Source organism: Lissotriton helveticus, chromosome 12, assembly GCF_964261635.1.
Source record: "Lissotriton helveticus chromosome 12, aLisHel1.1, whole genome shotgun sequence".
NCBI lineage: Eukaryota > Metazoa > Chordata > Amphibia > Caudata > Salamandridae > Lissotriton > Lissotriton helveticus.
The window spans coordinates 20129316-20157156 of NC_136073.1; the positions used below are offsets into that span (position 1 = coordinate 20129316).

The following is a 27841-nucleotide window of genomic DNA, read 5'->3' on the forward strand; positions in this document are numbered from 1 at the left end:
ACACCGTATAGGGTTCAGAGGAACAGAGAGCTTGAATCTCGCTCACCCTACTAGCTGACGTGATTGCTACCAAAAAAGCTGCTTTCCAGGAAAGATGTTGTAAAGTAGCTTTGTGAATGGGTTCAAAAGGCGGACCCATTAGCTCCGATAGCGCCAGGTTCAACTCCCAGGGAGGAGAAGGAGGACGCACTGAAGGGTACACTTTTTTTTAACCCTTGCAGGAAGTCCTTGACAGGTGGCAACCGGAAAAAAGAAGTTTGCGAAGGTGACCTCCTATAAGCTGTTATAGCAGCTAGGTGCACCTTGATGGAATTAAACTTTAAATCTGCTTTAGCCAGAATTAACAAATAAGGAAGAACTGCTTCTTCCTGACATTGAACTGGATTATGATCATTCTGTATACACCACATATAAAATCGCTTCCAATTGCATGCATAAGAATGTCTTGTGGAGGGATGTCTTGCCTCTTTTAGAATGAACATGCAGTCCTCTGGCAGCCCTAGATGGCCGTACTGTATGACCTCAGGAGCCATCCTGCCAAGCTCAGTGACGGAAGGTTGGGATGGTGGATCCTCCCGTTCATTTTGGACAACAGGTACGGCCTGCATGGTAGCCTCTTGTGAGGAGTCACTGACAGGTGAAGCAGGTCAGTGTACCACCATTGCCTCGGCCAGTCTGGGGCGATGAGGATCATCGTTGTGCACGAGTGTGTCAGTTTGCTCACCACCTTCGGGATCAACGGAAGGGGTGGAAAAGCGTACAGGAATTCCCCTGACCAGTCGATCAAAAGAGCATTCCCTCTCGATCCTGGCCGGTAGAACCTGGAGGCGAAGTCTCGGCATTTGGGGCCAGATGTAGCAAAATCAGAAATACCGACTCTTAATTACCGAATTTTACCGATTCGGTAATTAAGAGTAGGTATTTCTAATGTAGGTACCAATTCGGTAAATTTTACTGAATCGGTAAAAATCGGTATTTACCTTGAACCCCATAGGATTCAATATCAAATACCGATTCGGTATTTACCGAATCTGTAAATACCGAATTTTGCACGGGTGCAGGGGGTGTCACTTTGACACCCTCTGGCACCCCTGTTTTAGGCTTGTGTGCCATGTGGCACACATACATGCCCTAAGGGCATGTATGTGTGCCACATGGCACAGGTTTACATGCACAGATGTGCATGTACACCTGAATCGGTATTTTACCATGCAATTGTATTGCATGGTAAAATACAGATTTTCAAAGCCCTGTGTCAATGTTAAAATTGGCACCTACATACCAAACATGCATTTTCAGTAATTTTACTGACCGGTATATTTACAGATTCGGTAAAATATACAGAATCGGTCATTTTACCGATTCTGTAATTTTACCGAATCGGTAAAATTACCGATTCGGTAAAATTACCGAAAATGCATGTTTTTTTATCCCCCTACATCTCCATGGCCATTTACCGGTCGGTAACGTCCGAATTCGGCCGTTACCGGCTGGTAAATGGCCAAAATCTCCCACCTACATCTGGCCCTTAGTGTTTTGGTCGCCCGCGAACAGGTCTATGGTGGGACGACCCCAGGATTGAAAAATGCATTCTACCACTGCGTCGTGGAGGACCCAATCCTCCCTGTCGTCGAAATGACGGCTTAGAGCGTCCGCCATCACATTCTGCTCTCCTGGGAGGTAGACTGCTGTGATGGACAACTTGCGAGCCAGAAGCCAATGCCAGATCCGTTGTGCTTCCAACGACAGAGTTCGTGAGCGTGTTCCCCCCTGCTTGTTCAAGTAGTACATAATGGTGGTGTTGTCCGTCTGTACTAGTACTGAAGCTTCGTGAATCGAGGGAAGGAACGCCTTGAGAGCTAGATGGACTGCTCTCAGCTCCAGCATGTTGATGTGGTAGGTACTTTCTTTGTGAGACCACAGACCATGCACCTGTAGTTGACCCATGTGCGCTCCCCAACCTAGAAGGGAAGCATCCGTGATCAGTGTCTGTACAGGGGGAGGTTGATGGAACAGAACTCCCACTTGCATATTTTGTTTTTTAGTCCACCATGGAATGGAAGCTCGATCTGCGTCTGAGAGAGTGATGTGATCGTCCCAGCAAGCAGATTATTGGTCCCACTTGTCCTCCAGATCCTGCTGAAGAGGACGCATTCGAAGTCCGGCATTCGGGACCAGGAAGATGCATGATGCCATCGACCCTAGCAGGGAGGCAATCCGGCGCACTTTCTGAGCCTTGTTGCGAAGTACCAGCTGACATTTCTGGGTTATCGAAAACTGTCTCTCCTCCGAAGGAAACACTTTTCTTACCTCGGAGCCGAGCAGAGCCCCTAGGAAGTGAATCTTCTGGGTGGGTTGAGAGACTGATTTTCCGAAGTTTACATGTAGCCCTAGTCGCTGGTAGAGCTCTATGCAAGTCTGAAACTGACTTCTTACGCTGTCTGGGGAAGGACCCTTCAACAGCCAATCGTCCAGGAATGGGTATACGAAGACCCTTCTGAGGCGTAGAGCGGCTGCTACCACTGCAGCACACTTCGTGAACACCCGGGGAGCCGACTTCAACCCAAACCGCAGGACTTTGAACTGATAGTGGGAGGTCCCCACCCGGAACCGAAGAAATCGTCTGTGACTGGAGGGTATTGGAACATGAAAGTAGGCATCTTGGAGGTCCAGCGAGCACATCCAATCTCCACTCCTGAGATGTGGATATATTTGAGGAAGCGCCAACATGCAAAATCTTTCCTTTTTGACGCACAGATTGAGAGTTCGCAAGTCCAGAATGGGTCAGTATTCTGCCTTTTGGCCCTTTTTTCTGACCTGAAAATATCGGGAGTACACTCCTTTTCCCCTTTGGCACTCTCTCGATGGCTGACTTCTCGAGGAGAGTGGCCACTTCTTTTTGCAGAAGGTGTAACTGATGATTCGATGTTGCCATCGGGGGAACAGGTGGAGGCGGATGACTGAAACGAAGACAGTATCCATTCTGAAGTGTAGATAACACCCATCTGTCTTTTGTGATGTTTCGCCACTCTTCCAAATGACCCACAAGGCCCCCCCCCCACTGGAGTGGTCCACGGCGCTGGGAAAAGGAAAGACTCATTGCTTTGACTGGGCTTTTCCGTTATTGTTGCCCTGGCGTTGATTCCCTCCTCCTCTGGAATTACGCTTTCCTCTATACTGGGACTTTTGCTGTCCCTGCTGGTCTTGACTCTTCTGCCAGTTAGGGGTTTGAACCCGCTGTTTTGAAGAGCCCTTGTTGTAGGAGCGATATTTCTTTTTGAATTCTTTTTTCTTTTTAAGCCCTACCTCCTTGAGAGTGTGCAGCTCTGATTTCATGCGCTGCATCTCTTCGTCCGTGCTCGCTCCAAACAGTGAAGTCCCTGAAAAGGGCAAGTTCAAGATGCGCGCTTGAGCTTCTGGTTTTAAAGCCGTTAGGCGCAACCAGGACGATCTCCTTGCTGATATTCCATGGGCATATCCATGCGCCGCCAGAGTAGCCCCGTCCGCTGCTGCACTTATAATTTGATTGGAGACCTGACTGCCTTCCAGAAGGATCTCCTCAAAATCCTTACGGTCTTCTTGAGGGAGCTTCTCCACAAAACGCTGTAGCGAATCTTACAGGGACCTATCATAACGCCCCAAAAGGGCTTCCGTGTTGGAAACTTTGAGAAAGGACGCTGAAGTACTACAGACTCGTCTACCCCATGAGTCTTGTGTCTTGCTGTCCTTGTCCGGAGGTACAGTGGCGGAAGAGGAGACCGCACAGGACATCTTCGCTGCTGCGATGATTACTGAGTCTGGGGGCGGATCAGCTCTGAGAAACAGAGGGTCCTCCTCTGGAGATCTGTATTTCTTCAGGATCCTCGCCGGAGCCGCTTTGATCGTTGCTGGGGTGAGGAATACTTCCATCACCAGATCTATAATCCCAGGCACTAACGGCAAAAGGGGTTTGGGTGCAGACCTGTGATGCAGCGTTTCAAAAATCACTGAGGTCTTGACCTGCGGAGTTGTTAAGGGAACTCCCAGTTTCAGAGCCCCTCTACCCAGTATGTCCTGAAAGGTGACGATATCGATCGGAGATACCCTTGATGGAGGGGGGTCCGTCAGAGTGGGAGAGCGTGTTGGAGAAGAAGAGGTAGTAGGAGATCTTCGTTCCCTCCTCCTGCACCTAGATCTTGATCTACGCCTGGTGGATCGCACCATGGAGCGTGATCTTTCCCTATGGCGAACCGGGGAGCGTGATCTTTCTCTGGGCCTCACCGGAGAGCGTGACCGTTCTCTAGGCCTAGTCTGTAGACCAGTGATGTAGTGGTTTATACCATCGCGGAGACAGTCTGATGGCAGGAGACTGCTGCGCTGTGTCCCTCACTGGAGAGCGCACAGGTGTGACATCCTTTTGCCCATGTGGAGGAGGTGTAGGAGAATGCCTTGATCCCTCGCTACCTGAGGTATAAATGATCACATCAGGGCCGGAAGATGAGCCTGACGAGGAAAACAGACTCACAGGAGAAGCTGTGCGACTGCGAGAACCACGTTCTGGTGTTCTCTTCCTCTTGGCAGCATGACTGATGCTCACTGGAGAGCCCTGGTCACCTTCCGCAGCTGAAGCTGTTCTTGAGGACCTCTGAGATGTAGGCCCATGACTCGAAGACGGAGCTGGTCGAGTCGACGTCTCGGTGTGCTGTGCCACCACTGGCTGAGGCTGTGCCGAGGAATGGTGAACCTGTCGAGACTGTGCTGGAGTCTCCTGTCTCGACGTCGAACGCCGGTGAGGTGACGTCGACGGAGGCTTTCTCGACATCGAGCGCCGATCACTGGACACAGACGGAGGATGCTTGGACGCTGAATGCCCTCGACTGGACTGCGATGCATGTCTCGACGTCGAACGCCGATGTCCTGTCGACGACGATAAATGTCTCGACGTCGAGCGTCGATGGTGAGACGCCGACGGAGGATGTCTCGACGTCGACCGTCGATGGCGATGGAGGGTGCCTCAACGTCGATCGCTGATGGCCTGGCGACGACGGAGGGTTCCTCGACGTTGAGCGTCGATGATGTGACCCCGACGGAGGATGCCTCGACGTCGAGCGTTGATGATGGGACGCCGACGGAGGATGCCTCGACGTCGAACGCCGATGACTAGGCGTCGACGAAGGCCTCGGCGTCGAAGACTGGACCTGAGACTTCGACGGCGGAGGTATCGACTTTGAGCTGCCATGCTCCAACGGCAACCTCTCTCTCGACGCTGCCCGTCGCCCGGTTGACGGCAGCGGAGTTACCTTGACTCTCGACGCTGAAGTCTTCACCGTCGAGGGGAGTTGACTCGTCGTCGGTGGAACCTTCGACGCCGATCCCGAAGGAGAGCAAGTCGGGACATCTTTCAACGTCAACCGCGTCCTCTGCTTTTTCTGTCTCTTTGGAGACCTACCTCTCTCAGAAAGTCCATACATTCTGATTTTTTCTCTGTCTTTGAGAGTTCTACTTGACAAGGACTTGCAGTGAACACAGCTTTCTGCAGAATGAGAGTTAGGAAGACAGAGGATACACACAGAATGTGTCAGACTTAGTCTTCTTCTTCCCACAGGAAGGGCAGGGATCAAAAAGCGAAGGCATTTTGACAAAAAATTAACCTTTTTTGAGCCCAAAACAGGTAGCACTATCTCTCTAAGGCCAAAAGCCGTCGAGTGAATACAAAAGTTGAAGGAAAACACCAAGTATTTTTGACAGAAAGTCAAAAAAGGTAGGAGCTGTTTAACCAGGGTTCTGACTGAAAGAGCCGGAAAGAACAACTGACCTAACTGTCACCCCTGAGGCATGATGGGAAGCCTGGGGTCATGGCTGCCCTAGAGGCAAGGTGCAAGTTTTTAGCTGAAAATGCTTTCAGTTTCTGTGTTATTGCTTCTCAATGCAGCCTATGGCTGACAATGTCTTTTATGAGCAATTTTCAGGATTTATGAGTGGTTTTACTCATTAAAACACAAAGTTCAGGGACTATTTGACCTAATGTGTTTTTTGTTTCCTTTCTAATTGCTATACATATACAAGGGTTTACATTGTCTAGCCTTGTTTTTAGGGCTGCATTGGTGTGAGAAAAATTATATATGTATTTACATATATTTCGAGCGAGATATATGTATTCTTTACATATATATTTTTATATTGTTTCCGGGGTTCCGCACATGGGCGGGAATATTCAGTGCTTATGACTTTGATGAGGATCCCCTGGAAGAGAATCAACCTCATGCCTCTTTGCCCCAATTTCAAACACTCCCTGCCCCTTATCTCTCTCTTGTAGGTTTTTGCTTTTTCCCTTAGTGATGGTTTTTCCATCTTTCTCAGTTGTCTGTTTTCCTTCGTAGGTGAAAATATTGGATGAGGAAAAAAACGTGCCAGTGCCAAGAAATTAGTGCCAGTGGGCCCCATTGGCCCCACAAATGAGTGTAGGTGTCCCCACTGGCTCAAATTAAACACTGGAGATAAGGGCCTCCTTCCTGCTTCTCTAAACCTTGACCACATCTCAATACGACACCTTGAGATAAAGGTCTCCTTCTACCTCCCCCGAACCTGGACCACGTCTCTAAACTCAAAAACGATAGATTTAGTTCTTCCCCTTCCCTACACAGAAATCAAGAGGTAGGTGCAGGTGTTACTGAATTCTTCTTAGTGAGATGCTGGCAGTATGTAATGTGTGACAAACAGGACCACTGCCATCCAGTGTTTTTTTAGAAAGAAACTCAAGACCTTGCTGTTTTAATCTGACGCACATTCATTCACTCTTCAGGAGCTAGCGCCGGGACACTTCGAGTATCTGTGCGCTCTATAAGCTTAATAAACATAAACCTAAACATAAACATCCTCATGTTCATGCTCCCTGGAGGAGAACCAGCTGCATTATTTCGCAGCATAATGATGCAGGGTCAGGTGAGCACAGTCTGTCCACCCCTAGTCCTATGTGATGCAGCTGTGAGGCCAGTTTCTAAATATGAAGTCAGGACTAAGCCAATGAACAAATAAACAGCAATAAAAAGCCAGTTCCACAAACCAGCAGACGCAAACTGCCTTCGCTTTACCTAATCCTTCTCACACGCAATCAAGCTTCGTTCAGCCTCACTTTCTGTTCTGAACAATAATGTAGCTCTGATACCTGTAAGTGTCACCATCTGCACCTGTAAGAACCGAAAACAATAGCTATAAGCAACAACACCCGCACCCATGGTACCTATAGACAGCACTGACAACACCTGTAATACCGCAAGAGCCACCATCGGCGCCTATGAAATTTATGAATACCACGTCATGCCTGCAAGCACCCACCTTAAACTATGTACCGGTCACCGCCTTCAACTATTCCTCTGGCACATGCAGCTACCACCAATCTTTAATACCAGAAAGCAGTATTTAAATCTACATGTCTGTAAATAATACTGTAAAGCACAGTCAAATCACACACAAGTAAACCAACGCCAGACAAAAAGCAATAAACAACTCAGAAGAGAGGCAGGATGAGAGGAGAAAAAGTATTTGAACTGCCCAAAGAAACTCAGGCGGTGGCACAAACACTTCAAACAGAATGCATCTCTTCCTCTCAGTTGAGTGAAGTTAGTACTACCATCAAGGGGGAGGAATAATTTGCTAACATGAAATATAACTTATTTGCTAGCAGTTTTAGATTAAGTTTGAATGGGAATTCAGGCTCTAGCCAGTAGCTCCAAGTCACTAAATGATTGGTTAGCGTTTAATACTTGTAATGATGTTTCCAAACTTCCTTAGAATATTCATAATATGTTATAAGACCTGACCTGGGATCAACCGTTTCTTCAGCTGATACAAACCAGGAAATCTCTTGTGAACTGGCCACAGGTACCTGAATGTTTAATGTTAAGAACTGTTTCATTTGTGGCATGAAATGTTCTAATTAATTTATTTTATAGGCTTGTAAGACAGGACTTTAGGTTTCAGCAGAGATTTGAAAGCTACAGATAGTCATTTACTAAAATTCTTCCATGGTAAGCTCTAACCAGCCTTGACTTTGCTCCAATAGGAACAGTCCAGCCCAAACTGCCAGGCCAAGTCCTCTCTGAACCAGAACACAAGAAACCCAAGAGTGGTTTCACCCATATTAGGGTCGTCTGTCGAGTGCAGCTTGGATCCAGTGGCTCAGTGAGCAAGGGATGCACATCTGGGCATACCCTTGGCCATCTTGGCCACCTAGGGCATTACTACAAATCTATAAAAGATGATGGGAGGAATGCTTGCATGTAGTCTTGCTAATGGAAATTGTATGGGGCAGCATTCAAATCCATCGTTCTCTTGCTCACCATGTCACCCCAGATTAGACCCAGCTGTAGGAAAGTGCCCTTTATGACACGGTACCCCAATTTATTGCCTGGTATTTGATCCAATTTAGACAGAAGTGCATATCTGCCATACAAATATGTCCACACATGTAGTATAGTGCACCCAGCCTGAGGGCTGTAATGCCTGCTGTTGGGGCGACTTACCTGTACTGCATGCAGTGTCTGCAGACATGGCAGACTGGAAGTGTGCCATGTTGTGTCTTAATTTTTCTCTGCACTCTGTTACACAGCCTAAAATCTCAGTTTGCAAGAGAACAGAGAAGGCATTTTAAGTACATGTGCCGGACACTGGTAATTACAAGTTCCCCAGCTACATGATGGCTTCACTGAAACCCATGATGTTTGGTATAAAGCATTTCATATTAATAAACCCATACTGATTGCAGTGATGGATTTATTAAATCATGCATACAGAGAGCACCTTATAGGTGCCCCCTGAAAACCTATTGACGTCTAATGTACTGGCTGACTGGTGTAGACCAGCCTGCCACTACAGACAAGTTTCTGACACCCTACAGGTGAGAGTTCACACTCTCTGAGGGCAGAAACAATGCCTGCTCTAGCCAGAGGTGTTGTCACCTCCTTTAAGAAGGAAGGCTAAATAATTAGCATATCAAGGCAGGAGGCTTCAAAGGCCTCTGCCACCTTTGATATGTGACACTGGATTCCGCAGACAGGGGAAATGAAACCCCCTGGCCTGGGCCCATTTGGCACCAGGAGAAACAGTAAAAGTAGCTAGTCAGGAGGCATATTCTCCATCAAGCTAGTTCCACCCCTAAGTTTGTGAACACGAAAAATAGAATTCCCCTACCTTTGTTTGTTTTTCATTTTTTGGTGGAATTAGGTTTACTCCGTCAGCTATGCCCACTTCCCACAGGAACATTAAATATAATGGGGTTACCCTGTGTCCTTCAGAGCCTGGGTATACAGTAATGAGCTACAAATAGTTCTGACAGGTGAACAAAATCTCCTCAAGGAGAATTGTAAATAATGTTTTTTCTTAAACATTAAATACTAGAAAGTCCTATAAATGCTCCCTCAAACACGTGTGAAACTTCTGGCTCAAATTGCACACAAATCTTTCAAGAAAATGATATCAAAAAAACACTGATACAACGCAACCATTAACTTATATTTTAAATATATTATTTTTCCTATATCAAAACATGTATATCTATCTCTTTTCATGTTTCTCTTTTCAACGGCTGTCCAGAGAACATCAAGAACAATACATCACATTACATATGCATAGTGAAAAATCACAAATCTCCCAGTGATCACATACACAAACATGAGACCTTGGAACCACATATAATCAAAATGTCCCAAAAATGTTTTGTTCAATGTATCCTTATATCTTCTTTACATAATTCAAGGATAGCTGACATAGGACATAACGTAATGTCGTAGACGTTTTGACCCTGTGTTCAAGTGTTATTGACTACATCATGGCAGTTCTTCCTCAGGACTAACCCTGGGAGTAGTTCGAGTAGTAGCATTCCGCATAGCTACGCGAAGTGCACTTCGCACTACGTGAGCTACGCGTAGCACTACGCGAGCTGCATAGTGCGGTAGGAAATGCTGTTCACAATGATTGCACAGTCCCGGATGCTTGTCCGCACTGTGCAATCATTGCAAACGGCATCTTGCACAGTGCAAGCGCCGTTTTCTGCCGCTCGAGTAGATTTGTACTCGAACTGCAGTTTTCTCAACGCTCATGATCGGCAACTTGATGTTGCTGAACGCGAACGAGGAAAAAGTCTCGCCCGGATGTAATTTTGCTCACTCACGGTCGCCAACTTGACGTTGAGGACCGCGAGCAAGCAAAAAATGCCTGCTACGCGTTTTTGCACTGTGCTACATGCAATTCGCGTAGCGCGTAGTTAAACAAACTACGCGAGCGTAGCGTAGTTTTCCGTCCAGGCCTACTCAGGACTAAAACAGACCAAATGCAGCCTTAAATGTTCTAAAAGAATGACACATAATAGTGTGCCCAAAACAGTATTCATTAGTTATGTACCATGACATCTCAGACCCCAGCCGGGGTTCACTCGATGTGGGGATAGGGTTATTTTTACCCTCCTTAAATTGTAGTCCTCTTGGCCCAATTGTTGCTTCATTTAAAATATACACTGCAGGAGCACCTGTCTTGTCTGCTATTTTCCTCTGCATGTGCGTCACCAAGGTCTCATGTTTGTGTGTATATGATCACTGGGAGATTTTTGATTTTCACTATGTATATGCTACCTATCTATTATGCAACCGAGGGGACCAGCCCGGGTACTGGAGAAACGACTATGCGTTCTTGCACCCAGGAATCTTGTGACGCAAGCTCCCCATTGGGAGCTGCTGGACTCATCCCCAAGTCCCCCTCTGCAGCCTGTTTCCAGGTGACCCCCCTCTTCCTTTTAATGGCATAGCATGCAAAGCTACCAACCTAACCAGCAACTCTGCACTCGTACGCCCCAGGGCAGGTAGCGAGTAACTGCTGGTGGTGCTTTGGAGCTAGGCCCCTACGACCCCAAGTCCTGAAGGAGGCCTCCAGAAAACGACCATAGCTAACTGTATGCAACATATGCGTTTTTTCCAATAGGAAAGCATTGCTGCATAAAGACGCATTTAAGTGAACATTTTTACTTACCTGTAAAAGTCGATATTTTAAAAAGTACTTAATTGATAACGTTTTTGGTATCAACATTTACGTAAAAATGTGTGCTATTTTTTTCTAAATTGGTTTCAGATTTATTCTTTGAGTGTGTGTCTCATTTGTTGCCTCTGTGAGTATAAAAAATGCATAGTACTAACTTCTGATAAGCCTTAACTGCTCGCCCACACTACCACAAACGAGAGCATTTAATGTTAAAATGTTTGCCTCTGTAAACCAATAGGAGTTTGCCTGGACTCACTACACACTGCACTTCGTTTGAGTGCACTATGGAGAAAGCTAGCTTCCTATACCAGCTATATGCTAATCAGTCTTGATCCTGCTCCAATAGGAACAGCCCAGCCCGAACTGACAAGCCAGGTGCTCCCTGAACAAAATAGAGGATATCCAACACTTGTTCTGAAAAACGCTAAGACCAAAACTTAGGTATTTGGGATGTACCATAAATCCAATTAAAAAGTTGAGTTTGATAGAATGTTTGTTCCACCTGCGAACTTGGCGGAATTTTCATCACTCCGTGTTTCTCTTTAATGTGGAGTCCTTGCCAACTTCCGCCAATCACAGCGTGGCAGAATTTTTCTCTTGTGAGGCTCTAGAAAATGCGAGCTGGCGAGTGAGATTTGGTATCTCCCAGCGCTATTTTCTAACCCGGGTGGTTGCAGTCAGAGGTCTGCCATTTCAGCAGATTTGCTGACGCTCTAGTAGATTTTCTGCTCGAGCAACCGCAGAACCAACTTGAATGGCTGCGTGCTCTTGCGCAATGCATGGCGCAGTTTGTGCGGACTTTCAGCACTGCTCGCACTGCCGGTGCTAAATTGCAGCACAAGCTGCATATTTTCTGCCCATTGGCGGACCTCCGTGGACCTTGTGGAGTTTTTATATAACTTTGTGGAATTCTGCGAAGTGAAAGTCAGCGAGTTAGGCAACACCAATATAAAAAAAAAAGCTTATTGGGCAGCACAAAGGTGTTCTAACAATTAAGGGTCAGCTGCATTGAGTAGCACGGCACTTTCAACAACTGCTACCTGAAATCATGGCGAATTATTAAAATGTTACAGAATAGACCCATTCAAGAGTAATGGTGGTAATCAGGTACTTTAGACTTTAGTTAAGTAAAATATCAGAGTCTGAACATATTGGTTCACTTGAGATCAAACCTCCATAAACACTTAATTTAGAAGAAATGTCTGTACATGTGCTCACAAAACAAGGCTGCTTGCAGCCGGGAAACAACCTTTACAGCGCAACTTTTACAACGCACTACCATTACAACGAAACTTTTACAACGCAAAAACTTTTACAACGCATACCATTACAACACATGTTTTTACAACGCAAGTACTTTTACAACGCATGCCATTACAACGTAAGTATTGGTAAGTATATAATTATATTTTATATTTTATATGTATTTTTTTTTTTTAAGTTTTCAGTTTTTGGGTAAAGGGGTATTTTTAGGGTTCAGGGTCAGTTTTCAGTTTTTGGGTAAAGGGGTATTTTTAGGGTTCAGGGTCAGTTTACAGTTTTTGGGTAAAGGGGTATTTTTAGGGTTCAGGGTCAGTTTTCAGTTTTTGGGTAAAGGGGTATTTTTAGGGTTCAGGGTCAGTTTTCAGTTTTTGGGTAAAGGGGTATTTTTAGGGTTCAGGGTCAGTTTTCAGTTTTTGGGTAAAGGGGTATTTTTAGGGTTCAGGGTCAGTTTTCAGTTTTTGGGTAAAGGGGTATTTTTAAGGTTCAGGGTCAGTTTTCAGTTTTTGGGTAAAGGGGTATTTTTAGGGTTCAGGGTCAGTTTTCAGTTTTTGGGTAAAGGGGTATTTTTAGGGTTCAGGGTCAGTTTTCAGTTTTTGGGTAAAGGGGTATTTTTAGGGTTCAGGGTCAGTTTTCAGTTTTTGGGTAAAGGGGTATTTTTAGGGTTCAGGGTCAGTTTTGGGTTTTTGGGGTACAGGGGTATTTTTAGGGTTCAGGGACAGTTTTGGGTTTTTGGGGTACAGGGGTATTTTTAGGGTTCTGGGTTAATTTGGGTTTTTTTGGGGTACAGGGGTACAGGGTAAAAAAAAATTAAATTAATTACATTAAATTAAATTAAATTATATTAATTACAATTAATTTAAAATAAAAAAAATATTATATACTTACCAATACTTACGTTGTAATGGCATGCGTTGTAAAAGTACTTGCGTTGTAAAAACATGCGTTGTAATGGTATGCGTTGTAAAAGTTTTTGCGTTGTAAAAAATTCGTTGTAACGGTATGCGTTGTAAAAGTATGCGTTGTAACGTCATACATCCCTTGCAGCTAAAACAGATTGTGAGTTGATATATATATATATATATATACACACACACACACACATATATATATATATATATATATATATATATATACCCACACACACCACACACACACATATATATATATATCCCCCAAACCAATGCGCCCTTTACCATTGTCAAGGCTACTTGGATTATGCGGCATAGGGGACCAAACTAAGTGCTAAAGTTATCAACATTATGCAGCAAAAACAGACATTACATACATAACAGGCAAATGTGTAATAGTGTCCTATACTGCCATCTTGGGTTTCTGGTAACATTTACAAATTATTCTGCATCTGACTCGTGGTATGTGGTGTCACTACAGCCCTCAGTGGCACTACTGGCCCTGTCGTTTCTATACATATGTCTAAGGTAACAAAGCATTCATTTTACCTATGAGTTTTCCTTTATGTTTTTTGTTTTGGAGCTACCCTGCCGGCCAAAACATACAAATAGATGCGAAATGAAGGGATCGCCACACACCTGTGCGCCTTTATTGAAGAGTTACACCTGAGAACAGGGGAAGTAGCAACTAGTGGGAACGCTTGCACAATCTTCTAAGGCGAAGATCTTTGATTAACGAGGACATGAGTTGGAAATCTCTCCTTAAAACGTTTTCACTTTTGAGTAAAAAAGAGAATTATCCATCCGCGTAATAGGACTCTAAAATTAACACCTAGATTCATCATCGGCATGTTTTGCGAGTCTGTAATAGCGATTATTAAGGAATCGCTATTACAGACTCGCAAAACGGGATTCTTGTAGAAATCGCAATATTTTTTTGCGATTCCTACAGCTTCCTTATTTGCGATTAGCTAATTGCTAATCGCAAATGAGGAATAACTCCCCATTCATTCCTATGGGCCTAATGGCCCCCTAGGAATGAATGGGGAGTTATTCCTTATTTGCGATTAGCAATTTGCTAATCGCAAATAAGGATGCGATTTCAAGGGTGCCAGGGGTGTCCAAAGGACACCCTGTAGCACCCCTGAAATGAAAATGTAGACTGATGTTGCGCACACACATGTCCAAAGGACATGTGTGTGTGTAACATACAACTTACAAAAATGCACTAAATTGCGTTTTTCTATGTTTTCGCTATTTACCATGAAGTCAGACTTCGCGGTAAATAGCGGCCAAAAATTGCGAATTCGCAATTCCAAAATGGTTCATGAATTGCATTTAAGGAATCTCAAATAGAGATTCCTTAAATGCAATTCCTCGCAATTTTGCGATTTTTGCATTTGGGATGATGAATCCCAAATGCAAAAATTGCGCTCGCAAAGGGCCAGATTCTCAGAATCTGGCCCTTTGCGAGCCCATTTTTCAATGATGAATCTAGCTGAAAGATTCCTTTCAGCGAGCCCTAGACCGCCGCTGCTGCCCCCTTGTTGGGATCTGACACCAGGGCGGAGGCAGCAGCAGAATCAGTGGGGGCGTCCACTCTTCCTCTGAACACCCCCTTTGTGTCTTCAATGGGATCCTTGCTTTCTTCCAGGTGAAGAATGTTGGAGAGGGGACCCCCGACGATACAGCCACCCTGGTTTACTCGGAGAAACCACTCAGCCCCGTCCAGGCTGCCAACGCCCTCCCTACTGGCAGCAGCTACAAGCTGAAGGAAAACGGCTACTTGGGCCCGACGAGCACTGCGAGCTACCACAACAGCAGCAGGTGAGTGACGGCAGAGAGGAAGACGGGCCCGCTGGGCTTCAGGATTGGCATAATGTGGCACCAGCCAGCTGTACGGGTGTGGAGGGTTGAAGATCTGTCGGGATAGATAGAGGTGCACAGTGTGTGTATGCTACAAAACAAGAGACTAAGGGCTATATGTATCAAAGCAAAATGGGTTCGCAAACGCCGAAATTCATAGAATTCCAGCGTTTGCGAACCCATTTTCGCTAAATGGTATGTATGAAACTTTTTTGGTGCAAAATAAGGAATCGCTAACTTTGCCATTCCTTATTTTGCGTTTGCATTTAAGGAATTGCAAATTTTGCGATCCTTAAATGCAATGTATCAAGGAAAAAAACATCCCAAAATGCCATTAAGGAATCGCAAATTACCACCAACTTCTAGTTGGTGGTAAGTTGCGAATTCTTTTAAAAAAGCATTTTTTGAACATCAAAAGGTGCCATGTGACGCTCATACATGCCCTTAGGGCATGTATGTGCGCCATATGCGCACACATGTCATTTTCAGCAGGGTGTTCTTGAAACACTCCTGCACCCTTGAAAATATTCACAATTTGCGATTAGCAAATTGCTAATCGCAAATTTCCCCTTCATTCCTATGGGCCTCCTGGCCCATAGAAATGAATGGGAAATTTGCGATTAGCAATTTGCTAATCGCAATTTAGGAATTTTAAGGAATCGCTAAAAAGAAGCGATTTCCTACATATATACCATTTTGCGATTTCTAAATAGCGATTCCTTAAAAATCGCTATTTAGGAATCGCAAAACGGAATGTTGATACATATGGCCCAGAAGCACAGATACCAAAGATATTCAACCAGCTAGGGGTTCCAGCTAGCAGCAAGCGAAAATAAAGTGTCAATCATGTACATAGTAACACCCTTCTTCGATACCAGCTGTGTGTCCTGGTAAGGTACGAACAATCTTTCGGCTCCTAGATTCTTTTAAAGTAGAGCTTGCAGGTAGACCGTGTTTGGCATAAAATTGTGGGAAGCACATATGTACAAAAATAGAGAAACGAACGATTGAAGCAAGAGCCAGTAAAATTCAATTGGTTGACAACCAAGAAATTAGGTTAATGAGCTGACCCGGTCTTGGCGACACTGTGGAGGGACTTATATGTAGGAACGCAACTGCACACCTTCATTCCAAGTATAATATATATATATATATATATATATATATATATATATATATATATATATATATATATATATATTAGTGTGTGTGTTCTTAGAGAATGTTTTAGGTATTAGGAATTTCACCCGGCGCTATGATCTCAGTGTACTGGTCCCCACCAGTATAGTGACTAATAATACAAAATAACAAGACTGAGATATGACCAAAAGTCACATAACACTCATTCTTTCGTAGTTTTTATTTCTTCTGCTGTTGTTTATTAAATCTTTAGTTGTATACATCAAATACAATCTACAGTCAACACGTGTTTTGCGCACAATGCCCTACTTAGGGCTTTAAAGATAATTTTCTCAATGTGCATCTAATCCAAGTGATACTCAAGTAGTCTTCTGAAATTGCAAAATGACAACCATCTTTAAAATAATTTCTCAAGTGCGAGGCTATGAATGATACTTCCTTCTGGAATCATAGAGTCAATATTCAGAATCTCCATGGTCCTCATCTTATCTTATCCAGCCCACAGGTACAGACATCATGTCACTGAAGGCGTCTACACAGGTTCTCCCTTTGTGTTCATACAATCTCCCTGATCCCGCGTCTCCCTCCTTAATGGTATCGTCGCACCACACTGAGATGTGCTTTGGGCAGGAGCTCTTCCAAAGGCCTTGCTACACAGATAAGGCACCGCACGTGGTAGGGGATAAGACAGCAAGCATCCCACACTTAAGCTTAGGCGCCAGCAGTGCAAGCACCTACAGCAGAGGCAGCAGTAGTGAACGCAGTTCTTTTGCAAGGGCTGGGTGGAGCCTGCAGTGCACCGTCTCTTGTACTGGCAATGCACGGTAGGAGCCATAGCACAAGCTTCCCTCGCATGCATTGGGCGACAGGAAGCAGCAGCAGTACAAGCTTATGCCACACACAGGACAGACCGCAGCAGTGAAACTGCTCCTAACAAACACTACTTACGATACAGGCAGAAGTCTGCGCATCCCTTTCACGCAGGAGGTCTACAGAATGTTCCGCCTGGACAGCCATCTTCTCCAGTATTAGGGGTGTCTTTCATAGATTCACATGCCTGAATCATTCCCCGTCGTCGGAGTGGGAGTCCCACGGTACATAAAAAAGCAATAATATGCCATAAATATGTAGTAAATACCAATAAAAAATAAACCAGGAAGTAAAGTAGCCAAAGCTACAGTATGAAAAACTTCCACATCTATGACTATCCTAGTCATTTTGTATAGTCCAAACTACAGCCAATCAGGCGCCAGCACCCACCAGAATGTTCTCCCCAGAGGCTCAGGCTCTCAGATTTTCTACCGCACGTCGTGTGAAGGGAGTCTCCCTGAGCTCTGCTCAGCTTTTTCAACTTATCTTCCTTTTGGATCATTTCTTCAAGAATGTCTTCAAAGAAGTCTCTGTTTAGAGCCTGTGAATCTTGTGGTAAGCTCCGGCTTTTTAAAGAGGACCCCCACAAAAAATGTTTTTATTGTCTCTATCCAGATCACCAAGTCAAGGACTGTAAGATCTGCAGAACCTTTCCTCAAAAGACTCTCAGAGACAGAGAGGGTCGGTTGCTTTGTGGCTACAAAGGCTTAAGGATTCTGATAATCCTGTGTCTGAGGTTGGCAGTATTGCCTCTGGTTCCACTTCAGCGTCTAGAAAGAGGCCTGCGGTTTTAAGAAACATCAACCTTCTAAGGGTTCTGACAAGCCTTCCACTTCTAAGGCTGCACCACAGGCAAGGGCTTGGAGGTTTCTTCTGTACCTCAAAAACGGTCCACCAAGAGTTTGCCTCAGACAACTGACAAGGTTTCACCTCAGGAAACTTCATTATCGTCGACGACGCCTTCTTCTGTCTTCTCGTCGACGAAGACCTCCGTCGACGCATCATCCACGTTGACGATGACCTTCTCATCTCCTAAACCAACTATGGTTATGACTACGACAGCTTCTTCACCTACCATGGTCTATGTAACCGTAAGACCTCTCTCGTCGATGACGGCCGTCGTCGACACCTCGTCGTCGGCTCTTCTGAAAGCTCTACCGTCGACGAAGATGCCATCGACGGTTTCGTCGGCGAGCTCCATTCCGCCGACGAAATTACCACCGTCGACGAAGTCGTCGACGAAGGTTGTACCGTCGGCGACGAACATTCCGTCGACGAAGCCCAATCCGTCGACGAAGCCCATTCCGTCGACGAAGCCCATTCCGTCGACGAAGCCCATCCCGTCGACGAAGTCCATCCCGTCGACGAAGTCCATCCCGTCGACGAAGTCCGTCCCGTCGACGAAGTCCGTCCCGTCGACGAAGTCCATTCCGTCGACAAAGTCTGTTCCGTCGACGAAGTCCGTCCCGTCGACGCCGCAATTGTCATCTTGCACTGCGTTGCAGGTATGGTCACCGTCGACGGTGTTCTTTACACCAAAGCCATCATCGCAGGTGCCTGACCGACTTTTAGACTCGGACAGTGAGGATGACGTGGTTCATACATTCGGAGCGGCCACTAGTCCGTCTGAACTGAATATCAAGTTGCAAGAAGAGAAACAGGAGGATGAACAACCACCTGTACAGATGGCGCCCCAGATGGACAGTGTACCTGTCGCGCAAGTACCAGTTGCTTTACTGACCAACCTACAATACATGTTGGACGATTATTATAGAAGGTTTCCACCTTCTGAAGCTACAGGCTCAGTGCCTGCTACTCCGGCCTCTGAAGTACCGGTGCCAGTTTTACAACCAACGAATGCTGCTTCACCTACTCCGCAGTCTCAGGTGGAGGAAGTAGATCCTCGTTCTTCGGAGGACGAGGAGCAAAGAGAAGAAGGAGAGGTACAGGATGAGTCGGAGTGGGATGAATATCAGGTTCAAACACCTTCCCCTTCGCATCAAGCAGTCTCAATTTCACCACCAGTGGACGTGGTTAGCTTCCACCTTTTAATGGAACGTGCAACTAAACGTTTTCACATCGATATGGAGCATAAGGAACAAGACTGTTTCCTATATGACTTTAAGGATCAGCCCAGGAAACAGATTAAGTCTATACCCATCATTGGCTTTATTTGGCAGGAGGGTATAAAAGTCATGGCAACCCCGGCATCCATTCCTCCAGTCCTGCCACGTTTGGAAAAGAAGTACAGAGAACCGGACAAATCTCCTGCGTGCCTTATCGGACAGCCGGAGCTTGACTCTGTGATTGTCCAGGCAGCTCAAAAGAGGGCTCGGAACCCTTCTTTTCCGCTTACAGCCTCGCTAGACAGAGATGGCAAACGCCTAGATTCGATAGGGAAACGTGTCTCCACTATGGCGGCTACGACAGTTCGAGCGGCAAATTCGTTGGCCATCTTAGGAAGGTATGACCGACAGATGTGGTCAGACATTGCACCATTCATTGACCTCCTCCCTGAACCTTCTAAGGCTGAAGCGCTCAAGATACTGCAAGAGGGCCAAAGAATCTCAGAAGAGATTATTGATTCAGCAGTGGATGTAGCCTCAACGGGCTTTCGACAGCTAGCGGGGGCTGCGGTTCTTCGTAGACAGGGTTGGCTACGTTCTACTTCCTTTAGACAAGAAGTCCAAAGTAAGGTGCTGGACATGCCATATGATGGCGAATATCTGTTTGGCCCTCAGGTGGAGGACGCCTTACAGACAATAAAGAGTGATACAAAAACAGCAAAATCCTTAGGCACCCTCCAATTCCGCAAGCCGCCCTTTCGAGGAGCGAGAGGACGAGGATCATCCTCCTACAGAGGTGGATATAACCAACAATCCTCTTACAGACAAAACAATCAACGATACCATGCTCAACGCTATCAATCTTACGGCCAGAGAAAGCCTACTTATGCCCAGAACAGGGGAAAAGCGAATTACCGCGGAAAAGATAAGCGCCAATGAGACTTTTCACCTGTCACCACCACTGCCCTGCTCTCAAGAAAGGATTGGAGGGCGAATATCAAAATTTTACTCAAATTGGCAGTCAATAACATCAGACAAATGGGTCCTGGATATTGTGGCCAGGGGTCATGCCCTAGAATTCGAGAAATGTCCTCCAAATGTTCCCCGAAAGGACCACCTCCAGCTCACCTGAAGGAGCTATTTGCCCAAATCAGATTGATGATGCAAAAAGGAGCGATCGAGAGCGTACCTCAGAAGATGAGAGGAATGGGGTTTTACTCCAGATTTTTTCTAATAAGGAAGAAAAACGGAGAGTGACGCCCGATTCTAGATCTTCGCGCTCTAAACAAGTACTTAAGGAAATTAACTTTCAGGATGTTTTCGCTTCAGGAAATATTACATATTTTGGCAGCGGGAGATTACATGGTCACCTTAGATCTCCAAGATGCATATTTCCATATTCCCATTCTACCTCGCCACAGAAAATTCCTGCGCTTCAGGGTGGCTGGCAGGGATTACCAATTCAAAGTTCTTCCTTTCGGACTACGGTCAGCGCCAAGAGTTTTTACCAAGGTTCTGGCTCCAGTAGCGGTGCACCTCCGGCTGGAGGGAATCCAAATTTTGCCGTACTTAGATGACTGCCTTATAAAGGCCAATTCTCGAGAAGTCGTGCAATCTCATCTACAACAGTGTCTACACCTGTTCCAATCTCTGGGCCTTTCCATCAATCTCGAAAAATCCCAATTGAGACCTTCTCAAAGACAAGCTTTCTTGGGAGCAACATTGGACACCCAGAAACTACAAGCTTTTGTCTCGGAGGAGAGACAAATGAAGATCAAAAACATGGCGCAGAATCTGTTATCAAAAAAGTCAGTTTCTGTTCGGCTATACAAGTCTTTTCTGGGGATGGTATCTTCTTGCATCCCATTACTACCAAACTGTCGCCTCAGAATGAGACCTCTCCAGGAAGAGCTAAACCTGCAGTGGTTACAGGTCTCCGGAACGTTTGAAGATCTTATCAGGATCACACCGCTCATGCAAAACTCTCTACGCTGGTGGACACAAAAACGACATCTCCAGCAGGGGTGTGCATTTCTTCAAGAGGCACCAAGCCTCACCATCACTACGGATGCGTCTCTCGAGGGCTGGGGAGCGCATCTTCAGGGTCTCACAATCAGCGGCAAGTGGACTGCTCCACAAAAGCGATGGCACATCAACCGTCTGGAGCTGCGAGCCATATTTCTAGCACTCAAGGCGTTTCATGCACTCATTCAGGATGCCAATGTGTTGATAAGAACAGACAACACAACAAGCATGCATTACGTCAACAAGCAGGGAGGAACACGATCTCTTCTCCTATCCCAGGAAGCCCAAGACTTATGGGCATGGGCCTTTAAGCACAATGTAAATCTTCAAGCAGTGCATGTTCCAGGAACAGAGAATGTCTTGGCAGACGCACTCAGCAGGACGACAGTCTCCACTCACGAGTGGGAACTACATCAGCAGACAGTGGAACGCATCTTTCGCCTGTGGGGTAGTCCAGACCTAGATCTATTTGCGACAAAGACCAACAGCAAATGGCAATTCTTTGCAAGCTGGCATCCCCACAAAGACTCTCAGGGGAATGCGTTTTTGATAGATTGGTCTCTGACATATGCGTACGCTTTTCCACCGATTCCACTAGTCCCCAGGGTTCTGCGGAAAATGAAAAAGGAACCTTGCAGATTGATCCTGATTGCCCCCAGATGGCCGCGCCAGTATTGGTTTACAGAACTTCTTCTTCTGTCAGAGTGCGAACCGATTCAGTTGAATCCAGTCCCGAACTTACTCAGCATGCAGAACGGTCAGGTCTATCATCCAAATCCGACATCACTGAGATTAGCGGCTTGGCGCCTGAGTACCGTGAGTTCGCCCACCTAAACATCCCGGAGGAATGCAAGGAGGTTCTGGCCAGGGCAAGGGCACCCGCTACCATAAAGACATACAGTCTAAAATGGAAGCGTTTCTGCATCTGGTGTCGCGCAAACGGGGTTCACCCTTTTTCAGCAACGCCGGAGAGATCCTACCTTTCTTCCTACAATTAGCAAAATCAGGCCTGTCTCACGCAACCCTGAAAGTTTACCTGGCGGCGATCTCAAGATATCGGCAGGATGGTACTAATTCCTTATACTCTGCGAGGATTATACAACAATTCTTTAAAGGCCTCTTTAGGATGTTCCCTCCAGTACGACGACCACCTCCGGTGTGGCATCTTAACGTTGTCCTGGCACAACTCATGCGGCATCCTTTCGAACCCATCCACAAGGCCGATCTAAAATATCTCTCGTGGAAGGTAGCACTGCTGCTGGCTTTAACATCCTCCAGAAGAGTCAGTGATCTTCAGGCCTTTACAGTTCACCATCCTTTCCTGCAGTTTACAAGTGACTCTGTGATACTCCGCACTAATCCGAAGTACATTCCTAAAGTACCTTCGGATTTTCACCTCAACGAACCAATAATTCTGAAGTCATTTTTTCCTAACCCGCAAACACCGGCGGAAAGGGCATTGCATACGCTGAATGTTAAGAGATGTCTTAAATTCTATCTGCCGAGGACATCCGCCTTACGCTCTTCTGACCAACTGTTTATCACCTACGGTGCTATTCATAAAGGGCAGGCAGTTTTAAAACAGACTATTGCGAGATGGATATCTTCTGCCATTGCCTTTTGCCATATGCAAGCAGGACGACCGTTGCAAGCAGCTCCTAGAGCTCATTCCACAAGAGCAATGTCATCGTCTACGGCTTTATTTGCTGGAGTTCCTCTTCAGCAGATCTGCAGAGCGGCTACTTGGGCCAGTCGCCATACATTTACCAAGCATTACTGTCTGGAGGCAACCAGCGAAGCTGATACTTCTGTGGGTCGTGCAGTTCTACGAAATCTTTTGCAAATAAGGTGAGCCTCTGTTTCCCACCTCCATTACTGCTGTCAGACGCTTCATATGTTATGTTTTTACACATGTTTACATGATTGCATTCTCCTATGCTTATATGATATGTGTATTTTCAGTTTACACTGTTTTATGACTTATATGCTGACAAGCTTTACAACCATTGGCGTCTGCCTAGCACGGATATGTACTGCTAGCTACTCTGATTCAGGCATGTGAATCTATGAAAGACACCCCAATACTGGAGAAGAACAATAGTTACTTACCTGTAATCTGTGGTTCTCCAGTATTGGTGTCTTTCATAGATTCACATGCAGCCCGCCCACCTCCCCTCAGAGGCTTTTAGGCTATTTTGGTTTACCTTCACTCCTTGCGAGAAAATCTGAGAGCCTGAGCCTATGGGGAGAACATTCTGGTGGGTGCTGGCGCCTGATTGGCTGTAGTTTGGACTATACAAAATGACTAGGATAGTCATAGATGTGGACGTTTTTCATACTGTAGCTTTGGCTACTTTACTTCCTGGTTTGTTTTTTATTGGTATTTACTACATATTTATGGCATATTATTGCTTTTTTATGTACCGTGGGACTCCCACTACGACGACGGGGAATGATTCAGGCATGTGAATCTATGAAAGACACCAATACTGGAGAACCACAGATTACAGGTAAGTAACTATTGTTCTTCTTCCATATCAATTGCCACAGACACGTCCTTACACCAGAGGCATTTCTCCAGTCATGCCTAAACCGACCCAAATAGCACAATGCTGGTGGGTGTCTTATGTTTTGCCCACTCGAGCATCTTTAGCGACAAGGTCAGATCTCAAAATATCACGGAAGTGAAGACGTTTGGGCTTCATCCTTCTTACACAGCATTCTCGAGCACACATGGATGGCTTTTCTCAGAGCAAGCATGATCAAGTACATTTATCTCAGACGGAGAGGTACCTCGATGTCACTATGTGCTGTCCGGGACAGCTCTTTTCTAGCAGCTCTATTTTATGATGGTGATGTCTTCCCTCTTTCCACTCTAGTACCCCAACAGCAGATTACCCAGCGAGAACCTTCAGCACCAGCACAGTGGACAAAGAGACACCGAGCAAGCCCGCAGCGCGCAGGGGGAGACGCAAGAGGCGCAACCCTGAACTGGACGAATCTCAATATGAAACGGACTACACCACTGCCATGGAGTCTGGAGATGACCGCGACGAGACCGAGTGGGGCAGGTCTGTATTCACAAGTGTCCAGTAAGGCAGGGTGGGGCAGGTCTGAGAAGGTGGCTAGGAGTCCCTGTAGAACAGACCAGAGTCCACACCTTACAGCTTAAATTATCTGTCCGCACTTAGACGCAGAATTCCTCTAGGGTAAAACAATAAAGATCAGAGTTCACACACTGTTCCATGATGTTCTTACAGGGTTAAACCGAAAAGGTAAAGGGCAATACACTAGCCCATAACACTCCTGCTAGGCTAAGTATCACTTCTCAGATTCACACCCTTTTCCATAGGGCATCAACGAGGCTAAGCTTAACTAGTCCAACAACACATTCTCTCACGCTGCCTCTATGAAACCATTCTGGCTAGCATTTCCTACAAGGTGACTGGCTCAGACACTGTCTACCGTGGTTTCAGAAGCCCTGGCCCACTGCACAATCTGTTTTCAAATAGGCCAACTTGTGTCTGTTTATTCCGGTAACGTGAGTTTAGGGGACGGATTCAAAGAAAGACATTATGGTCAGTATGTAACAGAAGGTGCATAAAACTGCCAGTGGAAGTAAAAAGATATTGCACTACTGTGGACTTTGGCCCTGGATGCATGAGCAGGAGAGAGATAAGGTAGTGATTGTCTCCGCTATGTCTTCCACAGGTATGAACAGAGATGTCTTCCATTTCCTCTAAAGCGTACAGATGTTGCTGTTCAATGTCCAAATATCAAAGTATATTTAGAAAGATTAAAAGTGAATGAGGTCGTACGATGCCACAACTGGTGCCCTCGTATTTGACTAAATATTACTAATTGCGAATCTGCTGATTTGGTCAACATCATAAATGTATTAACTGTGGGGCAACTGGGTAATAGGTCAACAAGATGACCTTTGTATCGGGCTTCAACTACAAAACATACAAATCAGATTATATACTACCAAGGTATTCGGTCCTCTTAGCAGTAGGACAGATGCAGTTTTGCTTAGAAACCAGTGTCAAATGCTACCAAAGATCAGGAGGCTTAACACCAAGGCACATAGGCTTGAATCCACCTTATACCCTTTTAATCCACCAGACACTCCCTGCCTTTATCTCACTCTGGCTGGCTCTTTTTCATCTCTTCTTTCTCCCGTGGACAGAGTTTTTCCATCTCTCTCTTCCTCCTTCTTTCTGTCTTTTGTGCGTTTCTCTCTTGCTGTGGATCAAAGCGACGAGAAGAGCTCTCAATTTGTGTTATGGTCACCAAAAGAAGATCCTCCCTCATCTGCCTACTTGCACAAAGATCAAGGAGGAGCAATTCATTCCTATAGACAAGTTTAATGATATCTACTTTTTCATCTTTGAGATTAAGGCAACACTTAATCTTCCCCTTCAAATAACCAGCAGCTGCAGCTTTTATATTCCTGTGCAGACTAACAGCAGATTTAATATGACTAGGCGAGTAGAAAGGATTTACTTCAAGCTGCCACTGCCTCTGAGTGTGTGATCTGGGGCTCAACACTTCACTGCGCTTGCTTCTTCCCACCGTTGAATGATGCTCAGGGTCTGCCCTGTGAGACTCAGTCTGCACTGAATCACCTATTCTCTAGGTGGCAAACACACTGAGTCTGCTGCACCTCCACCACCCTCATCTCTCCCGTCTCTCTTGCCAGTGTCTATCCTCCGATCACCACTGACGAGCTTCGCCAGGAGTACAAGAGGGAGTTTGACCTGGACCTGAAACACTACAAACAGATGTGCGCCGAGATGGATGACATCAACGACCAGATTAATCAGCTCAACAAGCAGCTGGATGGCCTGTCTGAGGACAGTCCGCCGTACCAGGTACCACAGGAGACTTACAGTATCAAAGTGCAGCGGGCTGGCACAGTCTGTGGACAATGTGACAGCACACTAACTTTACTCCGCTCTCAGTTTTACACTTGTTTTGTTTCTGAGCGAAGTGTGTACTGCTGCTGCCTGTGATGTGTCACTTTTGTGCATGTGGGAAGCTTGAACTACCTGCATAGGATGCACCTGGTCTATGTCTGAGGAAAGCATGTACTACTGCTGCCTGGGGGAATGTGTGGGGAGTGGGGTGTGTGTGTGTGTGTGTGTGTAAATGGTGGCCTGCCTCCGCAAGTGCTGATACTGTTCTGTGTGTTAGGGAAGCTTGTACTGCTGCACCAGGGAACTACCTCTGCAAATGATATACATATTCTGCGTGTAAAAGAAGCTTGTACATCTGCTGTGCGTGTTTGCGTGCAGTACCTGTTTTGGGTGAGGGTAGACTGCACTGCTCCTGTTCAGTATATCTTAGGAAAGCTTGCTCTATACGACGGTAACGTGCAGCTGGTGTTTGCGCTGCACCAGTATGTGAGAGATGCTTGCACTGTGGCTGCCTCAGCTGTACATATGTCATGTAAGGGATGATTGCATTTCTGATTACTATAATGAGCTGGGTAAACGAAGGAAGACCGTATGAGTCAAGTAGATGGCTCAAAGAGTTTCAGCCGAAGGAACTGGCATTGTGGGGACTTCACCATTTGTGTACGTGTTTATGTATCTGAAACACATAGATAAAAGTAAATACAGGTATGATTTTATTTTATTTCCAGGGAGTGGCTGAAGAGTACAACAGACTTAAAGATCTGAAGAGGGTAAGTATGTCTCTTGAATTATAGTAAACTACAGATGTGCCAATGTCCTCCACTACAGTGTACTTTATCGCCCAGGTTCCTATCAAATGTCTATAAAAGAACACTAATGTATACATAAAAACCATATGCATGTATACTAGTATATAGCAGATTCTGAGAATCATGACTCACTCACTCTGCCAGCCGAAGCAAAATATCGGTATATGTCACTAAACGTGTTTGGTAGCCATTTGCGGTTATACCGACCTCCATGAGTGTAACATGTTCAATCAATCAGTATTTGTATAGCGCGGTTGCTTCAGTCGCGAGGGTAGCCCTGCATGCTACACAATTGTATTACAGTCCCTTTAACAAACCATTTCACAGCAAACATACTGCAATAAAGTTTTCAGAATAGCTCGATATGCCTTTGCAACAACCATTATTTACATATACATACACTCCATATATTAGCCTAATGCAACTGCTGCGAAGATTTGTGCTTAACGTTAAAGTCACAAATTCTTTACAGTTGTATTCCATGTAGAGCCAAATCCCTGGGACTTGAGGGTCGACTCAGCAGTTTCCTACTTTAGTGGGCGATTATTTGTTTGAGATGCGTAACATATGAAATGCGTTACTTACCTGTAACTGCAGTTATCCAGTATTGGTGTTTTTTTAATAGATTCGCATGCATGAATCATTCCCCGTCGTCGGAATGGGAGTCCCCGGTATATAAATAAAGTAATGTCCCATAGACATATAGATAAATAGGCCTGAAGACCTCACATTAGTAACCTATCCCTGTCCTTTTGAAGAAAGGACCAAACTCTAGAAAAGAGCCAATCAGCTGTCACCTCCCTCTAGAACCCTCCTGGAAGGAGCCTCAGTCCCTCAGATTTTCGTATGTACAAAGCCAAGTAGGCGTATTACTGAGAGAAGTAGGTGAGCCCTTACAGGGGACGCGGGAGGGTTGCATGTGAATCTATGAAAGACACAAATACTGGATAACTGCAGTTACAGGTAAG

At 45.6% G+C, this 27841-nt stretch overlaps 1 protein-coding gene across 3 annotated transcripts in view; it reads left to right on the forward strand.

Annotated features, from left to right (window-relative positions):
• LOC144798708 (occludin-like) overlaps nucleotides 1–27841 on the forward strand; it is a 121810-nt gene that overhangs the window by 86275 nt on the left and 7694 nt on the right. For all 3 annotated transcript variants that reach the window (XR_013603622.1, XM_078669716.1, XM_078669717.1), the window contains exons 4-7: nucleotides 14833–15005; nucleotides 24025–24216; nucleotides 25848–26019; nucleotides 26793–26834. Coding sequence is in view for 2 of the 3 variants with exons in the window: in XM_078669716.1 (XP_078525842.1) it covers nucleotides 14833–15005; nucleotides 24025–24216; nucleotides 25848–26019; nucleotides 26793–26834 (579 nt within the window). In the remaining variant the exon portion in view is untranslated. The remainder of the gene's footprint in view (nucleotides 1–14832; nucleotides 15006–24024; nucleotides 24217–25847; nucleotides 26020–26792; nucleotides 26835–27841) is intronic.